Here is a 17842-nt window from a genome sequence, read left to right on the forward strand (position 1 = left end):
GACCGCGCACTAAGTCGGCGAGGGCTCGCTCGCGTCGGAAGCCGTGCGGGACAGCGGGGTGACGCTGGGGAGAGCACCTGCCGTTGGACGCCGCTTGCTGGAAAGCTTTGCGCGAACCGAGGGAGCAGCAGAGCGTCTCACCCCGCACGGTCGCCCGCCTCTTACAGCGCGCCGAGCAGGAAGTGTAGCGTGGAAGCTGCCCACGTTGCTCCAGCTGCCCCTTTGGTTTGCGGACATCAACAAAAACACCACACAACGCTGGGCACAACTGGGTTATTACTTTGGCCCAACATTTGAGGAATGCACATGGAGCAATGTGCAAGAGCTCTTATCTTTACATTGAATTTCATTCCTATTGCGCTAGTTTACCCAGGAAATCCTCACCAAGTCTGATGACTCTTCGGAGGGTCCTTGTCAGGTCGTAATAGGGGGGAGTGCGGGGGGGGGGGTGACGATTGTTATTGCGTAACATCGACATCCCACTCGTTTCAAATACTCTCAACGCCCACTGTGAAGCAGACGGCACGTCGTAATTTTTATGGTTGTTACACCACCTGCGGTAATAACCAGGGTGCAGCCAATGGATTCAAACTGTCAGCCACTGTTGCTGGGCCACATCACCAACCCCAACATATATACACAAGCGTTCCCCTTGCGTGCGCGTTCAACCAGCCCGCTTGCTGGCAACAAGTAGGACAAGAACGAAATGTAGTCAACTGTAGGTGCAAAAATACTTTAATGGTTATTTGTATTTACAAATAACTGGTTGGATTCTCTAGTGTGAAGAGCCTAAAAATGGGTAGGGTCAGTGAAAAAAAAAACACCCACAAACCGCTAGTTTTACAGATCGAAACCTCGATGATTTGCTTTCACGTCGGCAGCGAGGCGAGCTTATTTTTATCCAAATTAAGTTTCCGCCGATCAACAGTGGCGTCGCACCCGAAGGGAAAGCAACGTCAAACGGGCGACGTCCAGTCGGTGGGATTTTCAGTGACCTTACAACAAAAAAATGGGTTACACAATTGGTCAATAAATACGGTGTGAACAGGGAAAAGGGTGCATCTCAAGCATTACAGCTCAGTAGCTCGTCTCGTGCGACCATTACCTAAGTCTCGTCTCTGTAGTGTGAAGTGAGTTGGGGGGGGGGTTGCTGCCATATGAAGTAATAAAATTGGGGGGGCAGGGGAGGGGTGGAACTTTTTTTTTAAACACGAACACTCGCGGTACGCGTAACGACACACGGCTAACCCTCATCCATACGCCTAACGCAGCAGCCGCTTTCCCCACCGTACTCCTAACTAATCTCTCTAAAGCAACATATATATATACACACGTAGTACCATTTCACAGTGTCGCTTCTCTGCATTATATGACGTCTTAACGGGGCTCACGATCTCACTAAATGTAGCAGAGGGAGGTTGGGGTTGGGGGTCAAGGGGGTACCTCCTAAAGAAATAAAAATCTCACCAAGTGCAGGCGGGGTACCTGGGTTGCATGCGCATCGCATTTACAGCCAAGTGAGAGCGTACAACGCTTGCTTCGTGCATTACAAACCACGGGCTAATGCTTCGGCCACAGCGCGTTTTAAGAAGATTCAGACTTTTATAATGCAGCACTTTATATTGCTGGTCTGTCTGTCGGCTAACTATGCATAAGACGATGGGCGGGGACAGGGGGGGAGGTCGGCGGTGCACGGTGCGCTCCTCGTGGTTTATGCCCCACAGATCTGCGTGCGCCGGGGTTGGGGGTAGTGAGGAGGAGGAGAAGGTGAAAACGAGTATATACAGACGTGTGCATGCAAAGTGACGCCGCTCAGAACTCCTTCGCTTCCGTGTGCTCAAAAAGCTTCATCCGTTCCTGAACAGTCAGGCCTTCCTTTAGGCTCTGCAGAAAGGTGACACACCAAGAGACAGTGAGCGGCGGTGAGCGGCGCGCGAGCGAGCGAGCGAGCAAACGAGCGAGCGAGGGTCCACACATTTCGGTAGATGCACAATGATCGGGGTGGGTTGGGTGAAGAGAGCAGAAGAGAGGTGGGCAGTCATTGGAAGTCTACCCAAGAATGTAATTGCTCCGATAGTTAACGCAGCATGTGTTTCAGCGCTGGGTCCTGTGAGGTGGGGGTTACCAGGTACCCACAGACCCGCTCGTGTTCATTTAAGCACCCACACGTGTTTGGGTGAAGTCCGGCTTCGCAAAGTCTCCTAACCACTGCTTCAATGAGATGCATTGCCATTGCCTCGTGTTTATGAGCAACAACAAAACAAATCTGCGTGCAAAAGATATTTTTCTTCGGCAACTTTTAAGCTGACCAACGCAACATTTTGCGTTGGGTGTAATAGAAGTGCTTGCGGCCAAAGACAATATCCGCCAAGTGGTCGTGGTCACGTAAAAACGCAGTCATAGTTCCACAGCACTTGTGCAAGTTATCCATGTTTCCGGGACAAGTGCAGGGGCGGCTTTTTTGGTTTGGACTTGGCCAATGCCAAGTCAGGGGTGCCTGCTCAACCGAAGCGAGCGAGTGAGCGAGCGGTCATGCAAACTCCCGCTGTCGCACTTTGGGAAGGTCATCATCTTTCGAGTCGAACGTCGGCTCGGGACCCACCCCCCAAGTCGTGCGTAACAAGCGCAGCAGCGTTGTTTGCATGCAGAGAAGAAGAAATGAAGATGCCGAGTTTGAGACAATGAAATGAAGTGGAACTTGCAAAGGAACGCGGTGGGCAGGCCTCATGCTTGCTCTGCTGAGATGTACATTTCAGTCGCTCTTAATCGGTGGATACATTTTTTACTTTCAAACGCCAAACAAGGCCATACGCTACACCTTACGGGCTTTCTGCATAGTCACGCAAATCGGGCTTTCGATTGAACATGGAAGGTAAACAACTGAATGTTCCGGCCAGCAGAGCAGCAGTAGGAATGCATACGAGTACACACACGAGGCGCGTTAATATAAGCACATCCCGACAGAGGCATGCAATGCAGACTCCCCACTTGTTTCAGCAACTTCATCATGGGGTGGGGGTGGAGGTGGTGGGAGGAACAAATGCAGATTGGGCAAGGAAAGCCCAAATGGAGCAGCTTAAATGGCCCGGGACAAACAATGCATGGCTTCGGGAACATCTGCGGTGAAACGACGATGGTGGGGGGAGGGGGGCTTGACGCCGGTAGCCATGACCTAGGCCGTGACGACGCTTGCGGTGGTTTTGAGCGACTGCGCCAAAACGACGCTGAGCGTTCATGAATGGCGCTTTGGCGTCTCGATCTAAAGCGTCAAGAGGTGATGATTTGCAGAGGTGCCAATTTCGCAGCGGCGCCAACGAATGATTGCGGGACTGCAGCCGGAAGGGACACACGGGGGTCCAGATTCCTCAACGAACGAGCCGTGGTGGAGGCTGGACCCCGCGATCATCGCTCGGGAGGCATGAGCCTCGAGTAACATTCGTCACGGTCGTGCCAAGTGGCGCGGCCGCTTTGGTCAAGCAGGGCAATGCTCCAGGGCTACCTCTTCCACCCCACGATGGAGGCGGACGGGGGGAGGGAGGGAATGACGGGAGACACGGGGAGAGGGAGAGAGATTACCTATGGGCCTTACAGACAGATAGCTGTCCCAGTCCACTTCCTGCTCTACCACTGACTGGAGGAAGAGACGGAGAGAGCAGAGTCAAACACGTCACGGCGAGATTAGCGCAACAGCCTGCACGGGCCTCCGTACGCGCACACGGGGCATCCCACAACAGTTTTACCCACCGCAAAACATTTAAGAGACTGGACTTTTGAACATTCAACTGGATGACAGAGAGTTCAAATTTACAGACTGGTTTTGATCTCGCATTTCGAGAGCACTTTATAATCTACATACACATGTACATGTACATACCGGTGCTTTAAAACAATTACTTTTGGGTAAAAACCTGCATATCGGATGCCCACAGTTACAGACGGTCTCATAGAGCAGCAGTTACTGTCAAATGCACAGCGCGACATTCATCGAGGAGGAGGAGGAGGAGCGGAGGGGGGGGGCGTGTTCCTTCCAGCGCGCCCCCCGGCTCCACCAGCAGACAGCTCGGCCGTAGCAAAGCTCCCAACCGTTACAGCCCCAAGCTCAGTCCACCATCATAGAGCAGGGTTACAGCCCCAAGCTCAGTCCACCATCATCGGCAGGAACCGCGAGAAGGGGAAGGGCTTTGCCGAGCGGCTACAGCGGCTGCTGCCCCGCCCCCCCCCCGCCGTTGCGCACGCGACACTTTTTTTTATATCAAGGAGGGAATGCTCAGACAGCCAAGATCCACGACTTTTACAGCGCATTCATAGAGAATGCACTTGGTAAATGTTTGTTGCCCTGTTTACGCCAAATTGCACACGCTCAGTGACAGACAACAGGAATTTTAAACTGACAGAGCGTGTCAATGCAGTCGCATCTCGAGAAAGAGTAATAATTTGGGGGGGGGGGGGGGGGGAAGGGTGTGCTCGCACAACCATCAGAGAAGTCTTGAGCCACCGGGTCGCGTCACAGTCGAGCGATCGAAAGGCCTGTGCCTGTGCAAAAATCACGTCAGACGCAGCTCTTCGCCAATCAGAGAGCCCAGCCACCACCACAGCCACCGCCACCACCACAGCCACCACCACAGCCACCACCACAGCCACCACCACAGCCACCACCACCGCCACCGCCAAGCACCGCCACCGCTAAGCACCGCCAAACACCGTGGCGTTGTGTGTACTTCTGAAGCACGGCACTCTTTAATGATTCATTCCCGCAGGAAGGCCACAGCGCCGCAGTAAAACCACGTTTGGGGGTCTGCTTATAACGGGTAACGACACGCTCGCGTGGCGTGCCACTGGCGTCTGTTTAAGGCTTCGTTGCAACGAGCCTGCTGTCGCGGGCGCCCTGATTTTTTTACTCGGGGTGCAAAATTTCCCCGTGATCAAATCGCGTGGGCTGCGTTGCGCCACCAAATTTAAACAACGGCCGACTGTGCACTTTGAATACGTTCCAGCAATGTTTCCGCATGCCGGACAGGGCTTCAAAGGAATCCAAATAAAAGCAGGATAATAAGACTGAATTGATTCAAATATATATTGTTGCAGATCGCTGGTATCGTCACGTTACATAAAGCGCTCAATGGAAACGTAACACCGCCGTGCTTCCAAATGTGTTTTACTTTTTTTTTTACACACCAGGTAAGGCCCACTGAGCTATGTAGATATTTTTCAGAAGCGACCTGGCAACAAATGACAGGTCAACAAAGTGCCTTACCACGTGTAAATTTCTAGCAGCCAAATACTGTAAATGCATGCTTCTAAATGTGGAGGGAAAAAACCAGAGGACCTGGAGAACAATCCATGAGACCACGGGGAGAGAGATACCACAAACTCCAAATATACAGCAGGTGTCAGGGTCGGGATCAAACAGACGACCTCCTGCATACCAGGCGAGGTAGTTAACATCTCGCCACCGTGGCGCGGGTGTGTGTGTGCGCACGTGAGAAACAACAACGCATCTCCCTGTGGGATTTCATGCCGGCTGTCATGCGAGGGCTGTGCTTCGCAGGACATGCATCTCAGTGCTGTTTGAATCTGTACTCCCGTGCGTGCAAAACGTCACAGGACAGCGGTGATGAATACGTTTTAGTCACGGGATAACATTAAGATGGCCTAATGTGAATTAATGCATACCGAGAAAAAAGCATGATTATCTTGGCAGTGAAACATCTGTCCTCTGAACTACCGTGGCAGCGTGCAATGTTATTGGATTTACGTAAATAAATGTATGCGAAGTGTACCAAAAAAATGTCACGTCCTTAAAAAAGTATTGTAAATCTAACTACCGCGTCAATGTTTATTCGCAATTTACAATTATGGTGAATTTAAATCAGCAGAAAATGTGTTAAATATTTCATCACGGTGAAGGACAATTTCTTGATTTAACCGGATTGAACGTTCAACGAAGAAGTCAAACTTCTCGTCAATTCTAAGCAGGCTCCGATTCAAGTGGCCGCTGCCTAATGCGTCTGCCTTGAGAGCCCAGCTTGCGTGGCGCTGGGCACACGTTTAGAGAAGTTAAGAGCACGATTAGACTCGGAGAAGGCATAAAAGGGAGCGAAAAAATGATGAATTTTTTAAAAAGAGAAATAAAAAGGGATGAAAAGTATATTTCCGCCAAAGATTAAACATTTATAAAAACTGATTCGCCGAAGGTAAAATTTTAATCATTTCGCTTCCTGCACCTGCTCCCTCCTTCCTCCTAATCTCCCTGGACCCGCAAACTGCAATCATCCGTTTCAGAACAATCACAATGGAATTGGCAACCGCCAGACTTCAATCCCTGCCAGAGATGGATACCTGCCGAATGAGCACGGAGAATGATGCATTTTACCGCCTAGTTACACACAACACCTGCAAGTGCCCCCGCCCCCCAGTCCATCCAGGGAGACCTGCCGATCTATTGACTGACCGCACACAACCGCCTGGCACAGGGGATCCCCATCGCTCGGAGCTCACGATGGGGGAACCAACTCGGCAGTCTCACTCTCCGTAGCTCACGCGGCGGGTGGCTCAGCCCTGCTCCGCCAACGTTCAATGTTCAACACGAACCCACGAATTGTCGTTGTCGGTTAAAAAAATACGAATGTTTTTTTGTTTGTTTAATCCTACATTTAAAAGCGATCATTTCCTGGAGGCAATTGAGAAAAGTTAAGTGTTTACCCCCTTTTGCGGGCGCCCTTTATTTATTCACATTATTCCATTCAGGATCGCAAAGAACGTGTTTACAATTCAGTCAGCGCTGCCTCCGTTTTTAAACGAGTCTTGGCACTTTTGGTAGCGAGCGGATGTTAATGAGCCATGGTTGTGAGGGGGGGTGGGGGCAGTTTGTGGGGGGGGGCGGGGGCCGTGGTGGAACGTATCGACCCAAACCTCACACCCCAACCCAATGAGGCCACCCGCTATTCCGCTATTCCGGGCCCCACCACTCTCCTGGGTCTCGTTGCGTTTCACGCGCACGCCGCCCCATGTCAATTCGCAGCCGTCACCGGCGCTAACTTTCACTCGTGCTTGCGCTAACCGCCGAGTGGGCGGATTCACAACGCCTCGCATCAAAACGGTGGCCGATTTCTCAATTTAGAACGACCTCAAATCGGAGGACGGCGGTCATGATGTAAACAAAAAAATGTCCATTTTCAAACTTTCTCGACGGACAGCACCGGTCCTGCGGGGATCTCCCGACACAGCCCGTCACGACAAACGATTGAGCGGCGCAAAGTGGTGAACGGCACTAAGGTCTCTTCGTTTGCGAGCAGTGGCTCGTTTTACGCACAGCATGGGTGTTTGGGGGGGAGGGGGGGGAGAATGAAGAGCTGCGACTGAGATGGGCACCGCGGCGCACACCATCACTGAATCCGATCCACAAAACTTCTTTCCAATACACAAAATTTCTCTAAGTCAGCTGCACACATAGGTCGTGTGTACATACGTACATACGTACATACGTACATACGTACATACGTACATACATATGCCGCAAGTTCTTTCGCACTGTACGTAGCCAACCGTGCTAATCGGAGGTGCAAAAAGTGGTTCGGAAGAAGTTATCTTTCAATTTAGACGTGTTCTGCAATGAACAGAAAAGGTCCACAGCCAAAGGATATTTCACGTGGCAGACTCTGAGCATACCCTCCTTCACTGGACACACCAACGGCAGTTTGTAATTCGGTCAGAACAAGACACAAAGCACGCATCCCAGAGTTGCACAGAGCTTCACAATGCAACAAGCTGCCCCACACAGCACTGCACAAGGCAGTAGAAGAGGCTTCTATTGCGTGGCCACGGCTGCTCTATCAAAAAGCTTCGGTTACGATGATTATCACCGTTAGTCAGTAACCCGACCGTTTCCATCAAAGCAAGCGCGTCCGGCCAGCGACCGCGCTCACCGCCGAGAAGTCAAGTCAAGGGTCACGCCGTTATCTACTTCCCGTCTTGGGCGTCGGGAGCGACGCAAGCGACGACCCGCGACCGTCGTGTTCCCCCTGGGGTGGGGGCGCGCGTGTGCGTTTCGCCACGCCGCCGCCGCGTTCCTATTGGACGAGGTTCGTGTGCTGGGAGGACGGCACGCGGTCGCTCACCTTTGAGCGCAGGGCCCTATCGGCCCGCTTGCTGGAGGACGGCCGCCCCATCTTCAGAATGTCGGGGTTGCTCTTGGACTTCATGATGTCTGTTGGGAGGGGCGACACGCACACACACAACGCATCGTGTATGAAAAATTAAGAATAGTTTAACACGTAGGCTTTTGAGACCGATATATTATTCATAATAAAGGTTTTTGGGTGAGATCGCTTAAGTATTCTGACAAATGGGCCAATGATGCTGGATGTAATTACCAGCGAAACGTTGTATTCAAATTGTAAATGTTGTGGATTTACTCTCCAACACACCGGTGGGCTGAAGTAGTGAGTAATTGGCGCGTTGTTTACGTGACAAACCTTACCGGTTGTGTAGGGTGGTGGTGGAGGGTTACCACACATTTATACATACGCGATCTAATGCGAAAATAAGAATAGATTTTTACCCTTTCTGGCATTACAACAGGTGTACAGATGTTCAAACACCAAATAGAAACCTTATGCAAGGAATCAAGTCTGCATTAACCACACGCAGTGCTTGTGGTGAACATGCAAAGCCGTATGCTCTGATTATAATATTCGCATCGTCTCTGAAACTGATTGGCCTACGCCGGAGACAGCCTTCTTGATGGCCTCACGTCTCACCAGTGTCAGACCACAGCACATCGCCTCAAGGCCAACGGTGCCGGGTGTCCGTCAGGCCATGCTCGCCGCTGCGGGATGTGGTCGCGGCGCTGACTTTGCCAGCGTCTCCAGCTTGTATTACTTCAATCCTTAATCGCAGTCGGCATAACAAGCGCTTTCCTCGTCGCTGAAGAATGTAAGGCAAAGCCAACTTCCACTAATATTCCATGAAAATATATAAAACGTCGATTTTCGAAGACAATTTGCTTCCTGACCTCAACACAGTCCCCCAGTCCCCCCCCCGACACCCCTGGCTGTGGAGGCAGAGAAGGTGAGGAAGCAGTGGGAATGGAGTGAGATGGAGCCAAGTGAATGGAGCAACGTGGTTCACAGCATGGGGGGTTCGAGTGGGGGGGGGGTGTGTGGGGGGAGGTGTGGGGGGTGGGGGTGGTATGGATGGGGGGAGGTAGTGGTTAGCGCACTTCGCTATGAACCCGGCGACCCGAGCTCAATTCCCGCTCACGGCCAACATCAGTGACAGTTATATTCACTGGCCCTGGATCTCCCCTAGGTCGAATCAGCCTCAAATGAGTACCTGGTGCGGTGTTTAAACATCGCCAATGGGAAGACAAAGGCGGCCGGGCGTGGTGCTGACCACCCACCCCCTCGTGTGCCGTGCGGGCCTTCGTAGGTGCTGCTCACCAACAGCGCTTGCCCCTAAGAGCCTGGTAGAGTGATTTAATTTACTTTAAACCTACGTGACTTTACCGAAAGAACCAAAGAGTATAGTCTGGTAGAGGCTACGCACGGGGAGATCTTTGACTTTGGGGGACACGACGCTCACCGAAACCGGCGCGGCTGCCTTCCTGCGGCTGGCGGTCCCCCAAGGCCTCGGCCAGCGATTCCACCTGCTCCTGCAGGCGGCCGATGTCACGCTCCGCGTTGGCGCGCACGAAGCTCAGCTCCTTGTAGATGTCCTTGTGTTTGTCCGCCGCGTACTTCTTGTCCTGCGCGCGGTGTAGGGACGAGTGAGCGAGCGAGCGGATTTCCCGCAACTTTCGTCGTTTTTCGTTCCGGACCAAAGCCCGCCGTGAACGCGTGCCGCAGACGGTCTCGTCGGCTATTGGAAGCCGAGCGACGTCGAGTGTGGTTGGCGCTCGGCACTGACGATGCGTTCCCAAAATGTGGGATTCATAAAAAAAAAATACGAATGTGGAACGAAATAAGCCAGCACTACGGGATCTGGAATGGTCCGACAAAAAGTCCGTGTTGCATGCCGAGCGAGCAAGCGAGGGGCGCAGGTCTAATCTCCAAACTGGGTAAAACCACAGAGCGACGTAATACTCGCAGACGATACCCGCACGTGAAACATAGCACCTGCACGATAGCTTTGTGATATCCCAATGACACAAATATATAAAATGTACCAATGATTGTTATGAACGCTATGAGAAGCTCCTGCGTGAAGGGCACTATATAAAAATACTATTTTGGATTATTATTATTGATGTGGCATGTGCAGGGAGAGAGATGCTGCAGAAGAGATCAGGCGGTCTAATTTATTGCCATCACCAGCAATGCCCACATATTTAATGATGTTGACTGCGACACTGCAGAAATTAGCCTTCTCTTTCACATTACGTCACAGGGCCTTGAGTATCCACTTCATAATTGCCAGATAAACAACCGACTGTGGTAATTCACCACATCACTATCCCTCGTAAAACCACATCCACCATTCGGCATCGACGCCAAAGCGAAGCTGCCTTCCGTAATAATGGGTGCAGCAGTTTGGGCCCTTTCCTGCTCAACTCTCAGTGCGAGCTCACCACCGATGGCGTTTCCGACCTTTTGACACCAGCCGTTGGGGGGGGGGGGGGGGGGGGGACCACACGTACCCTCAGGGCCGTCTGCAGCTCCTCCTTCAGAGAGTTGATCTCCTGCTTCAGGTACTGAATCTCCGACTCCTTAACGCGCAGCAGGACCTGGAAACCAGAAACAGACAGAAAATCCGAGCGCATCAATCAGCCGAGAGCGTGGCTCGCGGATGCGCGGCGTCAGCCCAAGCCGGGTCACGGCGGCATGGGGAGAGGGGGCCAGGTTCCACCACACAATACCGCCTGACCTTAAACAAACCCATCGCTGCCATCACCAACAGCCATCAAAACAACCCTCCCCACACAACCCCCCCCATCACCACAAAAAAATAAAAAATTCCAACCGTGTTTATTCTCCCCTCTTTTTGCTTGCGATGTAAATTACAGTTGTAGTAAAAATATATAAATAAGCACTTCTCATTGCATCGAATATCGGTGCAAGACGAGACAGAAAAAACAAACCACCTCAATTACATACAACGCGGAGCTCCGATGCCCTGCGGCACACGCACAGTGCTATTCCGGGTGCCTCGTGCATGAACACGAATCGCATAAACATGACCTGCATAAACATGAACTCGCATCGAAATAAGCCGACAACTTAATCAACACGGATATACCGAGTGAATGAATGACGACAGACCCAACGCGCGGGGTGCGATTTTCACGCCACCCGCGTCTCGTTCTCTCGAGGTGGGATGCCAGCCGCCACCGGTGCAAGCTGCTGGATAATTACGCCAGGACAGGCCCGGCGCCTCCCTCCCGAGTCCTGCGGTTTTCACAATTTATACCATTCCACTCGTTCACTCCCCCGGCCCAATTCTCTCTCTCTCATGCGATCGGCGTCACGACGTCACGACCCGTAGCGTCCGTTCGGATCTCTCGCAGAACAGGGCAACATCATTTCGTGCTTATGAAAAGGAGGCCCACGGTAAGTGGATATCACAGAGCTACCTGTGATATCCTAACGACCCAAGAGAACTGGACCGGATGGGCTCCTCCCGTTGAAAACTATCTGGGTAACCGACTAAACGGGTCTTTATTCTTTCTTGAGATCCCTTCAAGCGACCTCTGGTCCACACATTAGAGGGCAGCACTTTCCCACCCGCTTTGCATATGAGAGTACGCACCTCCGATTAGCACGCTTGTATATGTGCGGTGAGAAAGAAGTGCAACATATATACATACACGTCACATTAGTGAGACAGACATTGAAACGTTCAGAGCTGGGATTCAGACGAATTAAGTGAGTAATCAAATGTTGCACTCGACGCGTTATTCTGCGCAGAGTCATCAGTGACCCAGATGAGACAACCAACTCACTACACACACGGGGGGGGAAAGCGGCACGCCGTGGAATGCCCTCCAAACAAAGGCCCTAGGGGTTCCTCCTCGTGCACTTCCATCCATCGTCTCCATTCACAAGCAAAGGGGCAACGACAAATTGCGAATTAATTTGACGCATGTGGCGAACGCCGAACAGGGCACGCTTGCGCGCCACGCAACGAGCGCCTGCAATTGGCCGTTCGCCCACATCCGGTGAGACGTCCCATACATTGGCCGATGGGTTCCCCATTCGTCGCCAAACGGAGCCACCAGCCGACCAGTAGAGGAGGAGGATGCAACCGTTTCTCGCTCCCGGAGTCACACCCGTGGGGATCGATTGATAGGAGGGTGGTGGAGGCCGATGGCCGCAACCGACGCACCGCTCTGCAACCGCTGCCGACGACTCACCTCCAGCTCGTACACACCCTGCGTGACGGGGGAGCCGCTCGCATCGGCGCTGCCCAGGCCCCGTAACCGGCTGATCTCCGCTGCCAAGCGGTTGTTGAGCTCCTGCCAAAGGAAAGCAGTGTGGCGGGGCCCAAGGTCAGCGCGTGTGTGTGTTTGTGTGCACGTACGTTGAACTTCTTTCGCACCGTTACGTAGCCAACCGCCGCTAAACCGAGGTGCGACTCGTGTTGTACGCATGTGGGTTCCGTGTTGTGGAAAGGTGTGACCCGTGTTGTACGCACGTGACAAGTGTTGTAGGCATGCATGACCCGTGTTCGTAGGCACGTGATGCGTGTCATAGTCATGTGACTGGTGGGGGGGGAGGGTGTGGGGGGCGGTGCCGGCGCCGCGTGCCTGGTTGTGCGCGTTCAGCTCCTGGTTCTCGCGCTGGCACTGCCGCAGCGCCTGCCTCTCGGCGTCCAGGGCCTGGGCCAGGTGCGCCCCCTCCAGGCACTTCTGGGAGTACTGCTCCGACAGCACCTCGATCTCACGCTGGACCGACATCATCTCCTCCCTGCACGCGCCGCAGCAACAACAAACAAAGCACAAGACCACACGGACGCCCACCCGCAGCTTAGCATCGGCGTACACACGGGGATGTTAAAAACGCCGTTCACAAGCAGCCAATCGAGCCGGCACGGCGCACGATGGGGTGCAGTGGTCAGCCACCGGCACCTGCCCACCTTTGTCCTCCCTTCCCCACACCCACCCCCCTACATTTAAGGCCGAGTCAACCTACGGGGAAGCGCTAAGGAGACGTTCATCTATCACTTGCCACCGGAATTATGCTGCGATCCATTTGGCTGGGGTGGGGGGGGGTTTGAACCCAGGTCACCGGAATCGCAGTGCAGGGTGCGAATCATTGCGCAACTGCTCACACTGCACACATAAACAACGTAACAGCAGTCCAGGGCACATTCACGATTGATTTTTTTGTCGTAAATGTAAGTGTGTGTTTACAGGCATTTTGGTTAAAATATGGTCCTGCCAAAATTCCACCGATTAAATAATTATTACGTGAACTAAGATACAAATTTCATTCAAGGAATAAGTACATCTATAAATGGACTTTGTGTGTTGACTGCAGCTCTATAACCGTGACGCAGCGCGTCTTAAACAAAAAAAACCCAAACAACAATCCGTGCGAACTTCCTTCCTTTCCCGAGGATCTTTCCAGATTGTGAGCATTCGATTGAGCATTGAGAGTGACCGAGCATTATACCACTGATATTTGGGGCTCGCACCGAGGCCCACTTTGCTTTCCGTTCAGATAAACATTTGGTTTGTGCGATGCCGCATTAGCAGCGGTGCACAAAAGCCACAAACAACAACAACCAAAACGTCAATGCATTCGTCATGAACCCGTCACCCTAAAGGGGAAGGAAAGTGCACACAATAAGTGACGTTTTGGGCAATGGCCCTTTTTCAGAGCACATGAGATGTCACGAGATGCATCTTCTCTGGGGGCGAGCTCTGCCTTGGATGCAGCTGACTGACAACACACCACCTCCACCACGCAATTTGTTTTTCCTAATTTGCACCTCGAACTGCCCTTAATGGAGAAGCCCCAAAAAAAAATGGTTTCTTGAGGTCAGCTGCTGCCCGACAGGCACATCAATAAAGAGTGACTCACTCAGCCCAAAACGGGCTAAGCCAATAACCCCACGCGCCCTTTGGTTCAAATTTCGGGTCGGGAAGGCTACGTAAAAAAAAAAGAATCACCGTTATATTGGCCTTTGTGTACAAATATTCCCCCACGGAGGTTACCACACTGTTCGCTCCAAGCCACAAAGGGATTGAGAGACCACTGGCAGTCGCACCCAACGCGTCATAAGCAGATCTGACAGCACGAGTCGCAAAGGCTTGCCGGTCTAATGGGGCGGGGGCCCACTCAGCTGGGCCGAGTACAAATAGTTCATTGATTGGGCACCGGGAGATGTGCAATGCGTTAATGGGCTTGATCTGCTCCAAAACGGAGAATCTGCTGCTGCTGCGACTGGGATCTTGGCAAAAGAAAATTGGTTCGGCTCCCGTCAGCTATTAATTGGTCGACAGCGCAATTGGTTTCAGAATCTAATCGTCCCTCCTTGCCCCCTCCACCCACCACGCCCAAGCGTACCATCGCAGGCTTAAGACAAAAGCGTGTCCCTACTCGGCACCATCAATTAACATCATTTGTGACACACTGGAAGACAGGAAATTAAACGTTTTTCTGAACTGGAAATTATTTTTCCGGACTCGGTGGAAGGATGTAAATTACATCGCGGAAAAAGGCAGCAGAACCACGGAGACTAAAAATACACCGACACGCACTCGCGGGCGGGCGGGCGGTCCACACGACCGCTCCCAGCGACAACTGCAACAAGATAATTAACCGCTAGCATTTACAGCAATTATGACTTTCCTGAAGAGTGCACAAATGCACTCAATTATGCAGCTGACAAAGGCAAACCTGCTGCTGCTGCTGTATGACGCACCACGGGGAGGTGTGCCTCAACCAATTCGCAGACTGGTGCAAATTTTACGGAGGCGCGTAACTTGGTATTGTATTCCTTTCACCGATAAATACAAATCTAGACAGGCACCTTCACGAGCTCGACGACGGCCACACAGAGAGGACAACAATGATAGTCGCTTGTAACGCACGCAGAGTATGTGCAGTACGTACCAGCGCATAGCGTAATTGCCATCGTTAAGCAAGCAACAATGCATCGATTTATCATTTAAAGGACATGTTTGTGCTCGTGATATTGGTATGAAGCGAGAATAAATAATTTTTCGATTTGCGCGCGTTGTCATAGGTTCACGTAAACCCTTCAGCCACCAGAGGCGCTACATTCACAGTCATGGCAACAACAACAAAATTAACAATCCACAAGCACGAATCGTGATAACTCACACGATTGAAAGGGAGGCAAAATTGCGACATTTTTAAGGTTGTGGCAGATAATTGATGCTGGCGGCTCACTGTAATTGGGCGGCAGCGGTAATTTCAGATTGCCGACGATGAATGTGAGAATCCTAGCAACCCACTCGTGAGGATAGTGGTGGCGGGAAGATGACAGCCAACCTTCGTGGGCCCACCCTGTCACGCGTAAAACCACACCGAATATCACCGAAACGGAGAGGGGACGTCGATCATTGACCTCTCAGTCAGAAGAACGACAACATTTCAAGCCATCAAAATAAAGATCTTTCTCTGCGCGAAAACTATCCATAAAGTCGACCCGGTTGTGTACGGATAAAAAAAAACTCCAAGTGAAGGGCATTTCTTGGGCGAAGTTGCAAGCACATCTAGCAAAGACACCGCAGACGGGACAAACCAGAGGTGTGGATTAGTTGGACAGAGCGCTAACCACTGCACCACCACTCCCCCCACCAAACGAACATACAAACACAGGGCAGCGCCGCACGCGCGCGCAATGGTTTCACGCGCGCTGACACGAACGAACTGAGCGGACACGCGAAACCAGCGGTGGTGACGTCGTCGCCACTCACTCGTGCTGCTCGTGCACCGCCTCCATGTCCCGGTTGACGCTGTGCGTCTCCGACTTGCGCACCTTCTCCAGCTCCCGCTCCAGCTCCTCCCGGTGGGCGTTCTTCATGGCTTCGATCGCTGCCGGAGAAACGCAGCAAGGGGGCCGCCGTCGCGTCAGGGGAGGCGCAGCGCACGGGAGGGCCCGCGGGTTTTGTTTTGCGCTTTGACAACTCCGACGTAGCACGCCGCGCACCGGTTGCGATCGCCGGCGAAACGTCGTTAACGCGATTTGGAAACGTCGTGGGTTTGCTCTCTTAACACACGGCCGGGGTGTGCACAAGTAGTTCACGAATTGGCACGTTCTGGTCACGTGACAATACCGTACTCGTTGGCTGTGTCGGGTGGAGGTGGGTTTACGACTCATTTACAATCACGTGGTATAAACGCACAAAACTCGATCATGAGCATTGGTTTAATACAAACGCTGGACTGGCTCCCAAAACTAAAACTATAAACGACTTTTATCTTACCAGGTAAGGCCCACTGAGCTATGTAGCTCTTTTTCAGAAGTGATCTGGCTATCGTAAATGATAGCTCAACGAAGTGGCTTATCACGTGGAAATTTATAGCAGCCAAATACTCTAAAAGCATCTTTCATTCTGCTACGTGGCCTTTCAAAAGACCATGCAGCAGATGTGCTGTGTAAATGTTTATTTGTGTACGCGCAGAGACAACTATGGGAATAAGGGAGGCGTATTGTCTGCATATTTATTCTCCGCTCCAGCCTGCTTCAAGGTGTGGATAGGGACTGAGCTGGCAGGCGCTACATGCGCGTGTGTTCCACGCGCTCCATGCGTCCTCCACGTGTGCGCTCTGTGCGCTATCCACGTGTGCGCTCCGTGCGTCTTCCACGTGTGCGCTCCGTGCGCTATCCACGTGTGCGCTCCGTGCGCTATCCACGTGTGCGCTCCGTGCGCTATCCACGTGTGCGCTCCGTGCGTTCTCCACATGCCTGCGATGGTGGCGGCCGTTTCCTCTGCCAGGAGCTTGTCCTTCTCCAAGCGCAGCTTCTCGAGCTCCGCCTGGTGGGCTCGCTGGAGCTCCTCGATCACCTTCTGGTGCGACTCCTCCATCGCGGCGAACCCACGCTCGCACGTCGCCTGCTCGCGGCCGCACACGGCACAACGCCAACCCCCCACCGCATTAGCGCCCACGCGCGCAAAAACACGCGCATGCAGAGTCGCGCAGAGGCACACGGTGCACAGACACGCAAGCAGAGTCCCACGCGCACAGTCGCGCACGCACATAGTCGCAAGCACAGAGGCACACACGTGCAGTTACACGCAGACGCACCTGCGCAATCACACGCAGACGCACCTGCGCAATCACACGCAGAGACGCGCAGAGACGCGCAGTAACATGCAGACGCACGCATTGACAGGCAGAGGCACGTGGGGATTGGCACACACACTGCTAGGGTACACGAGGGTGAGGGGGGGTAGGGAGGGCTGGAGGGGCAGGGAAGGCCGTGGTCAAGTCAAGCATATGTGAGCGTACGCAAGGGTACGCTGAGATGCGCGTACTTGCGTGTCAACACTTGCACGTGTACACCGATGCAAGACAGGGGACAATGCAAATAAGTGCAGCACGTGCTTAAACACTCACAGATATACACGGAGATACAAGCTGGCTCAAGCATGTGTGCCATGTGTGCAGGAACACACTAACACAATGATACAGCAATGACACACACACACACACACGCATGCAAAGGTAGAGCTAAGACTGGCGTTACTTCCATCAGAAATGCAATTTTATCCAATCACTGTTAGGTGTGCGCTGGCGCTTTCATATTTAAATTAACTTCCTTGTGCAATACATTTCCAAGGATTATTACTATACACGAATCTCGAGGTCACCGGTACGATGATTTGATCTCACGGGGGACGCCAAGTTGAATCAACGGGGCAAGTCTC

General features: G+C 52.5%; 1 protein-coding gene across 2 annotated transcripts in view; it reads right to left on the bottom strand.

Annotated features, from left to right (window-relative positions):
• Positions 1-717: 717 nt before the first annotated feature.
• Positions 718-17842, bottom strand: part of LOC144940792 (uncharacterized) — a 158406-nt gene continuing 141281 nt past the window's right edge. For both annotated transcript variants that reach the window (XM_078867200.1, XM_078867199.1), the window contains exons 18-26: positions 16879-17026; positions 15887-16004; positions 12743-12902; positions 12350-12451; positions 10637-10723; positions 9583-9745; positions 8118-8206; positions 3577-3631; positions 718-1884 (exon numbers count right to left, since the gene is read on the bottom strand). In XM_078867200.1, the coding sequence (XP_078723326.1) occupies positions 1838-1884; positions 3577-3631; positions 8118-8206; positions 9583-9745; positions 10637-10723; positions 12350-12451; positions 12743-12902; positions 15887-16004; positions 16879-17026 (969 nt within the window). In that variant the 3' untranslated portion in view covers positions 718-1837. The remainder of the gene's footprint in view (positions 1885-3576; positions 3632-8117; positions 8207-9582; positions 9746-10636; positions 10724-12349; positions 12452-12742; positions 12903-15886; positions 16005-16878; positions 17027-17842) is intronic.

Source organism: Lampetra fluviatilis, chromosome 23 (assembly GCF_964198595.1).
Source record: "Lampetra fluviatilis chromosome 23, kcLamFluv1.1, whole genome shotgun sequence".
Classification (NCBI taxonomy): Eukaryota; Metazoa; Chordata; class Hyperoartia; order Petromyzontiformes; family Petromyzontidae; genus Lampetra; species Lampetra fluviatilis.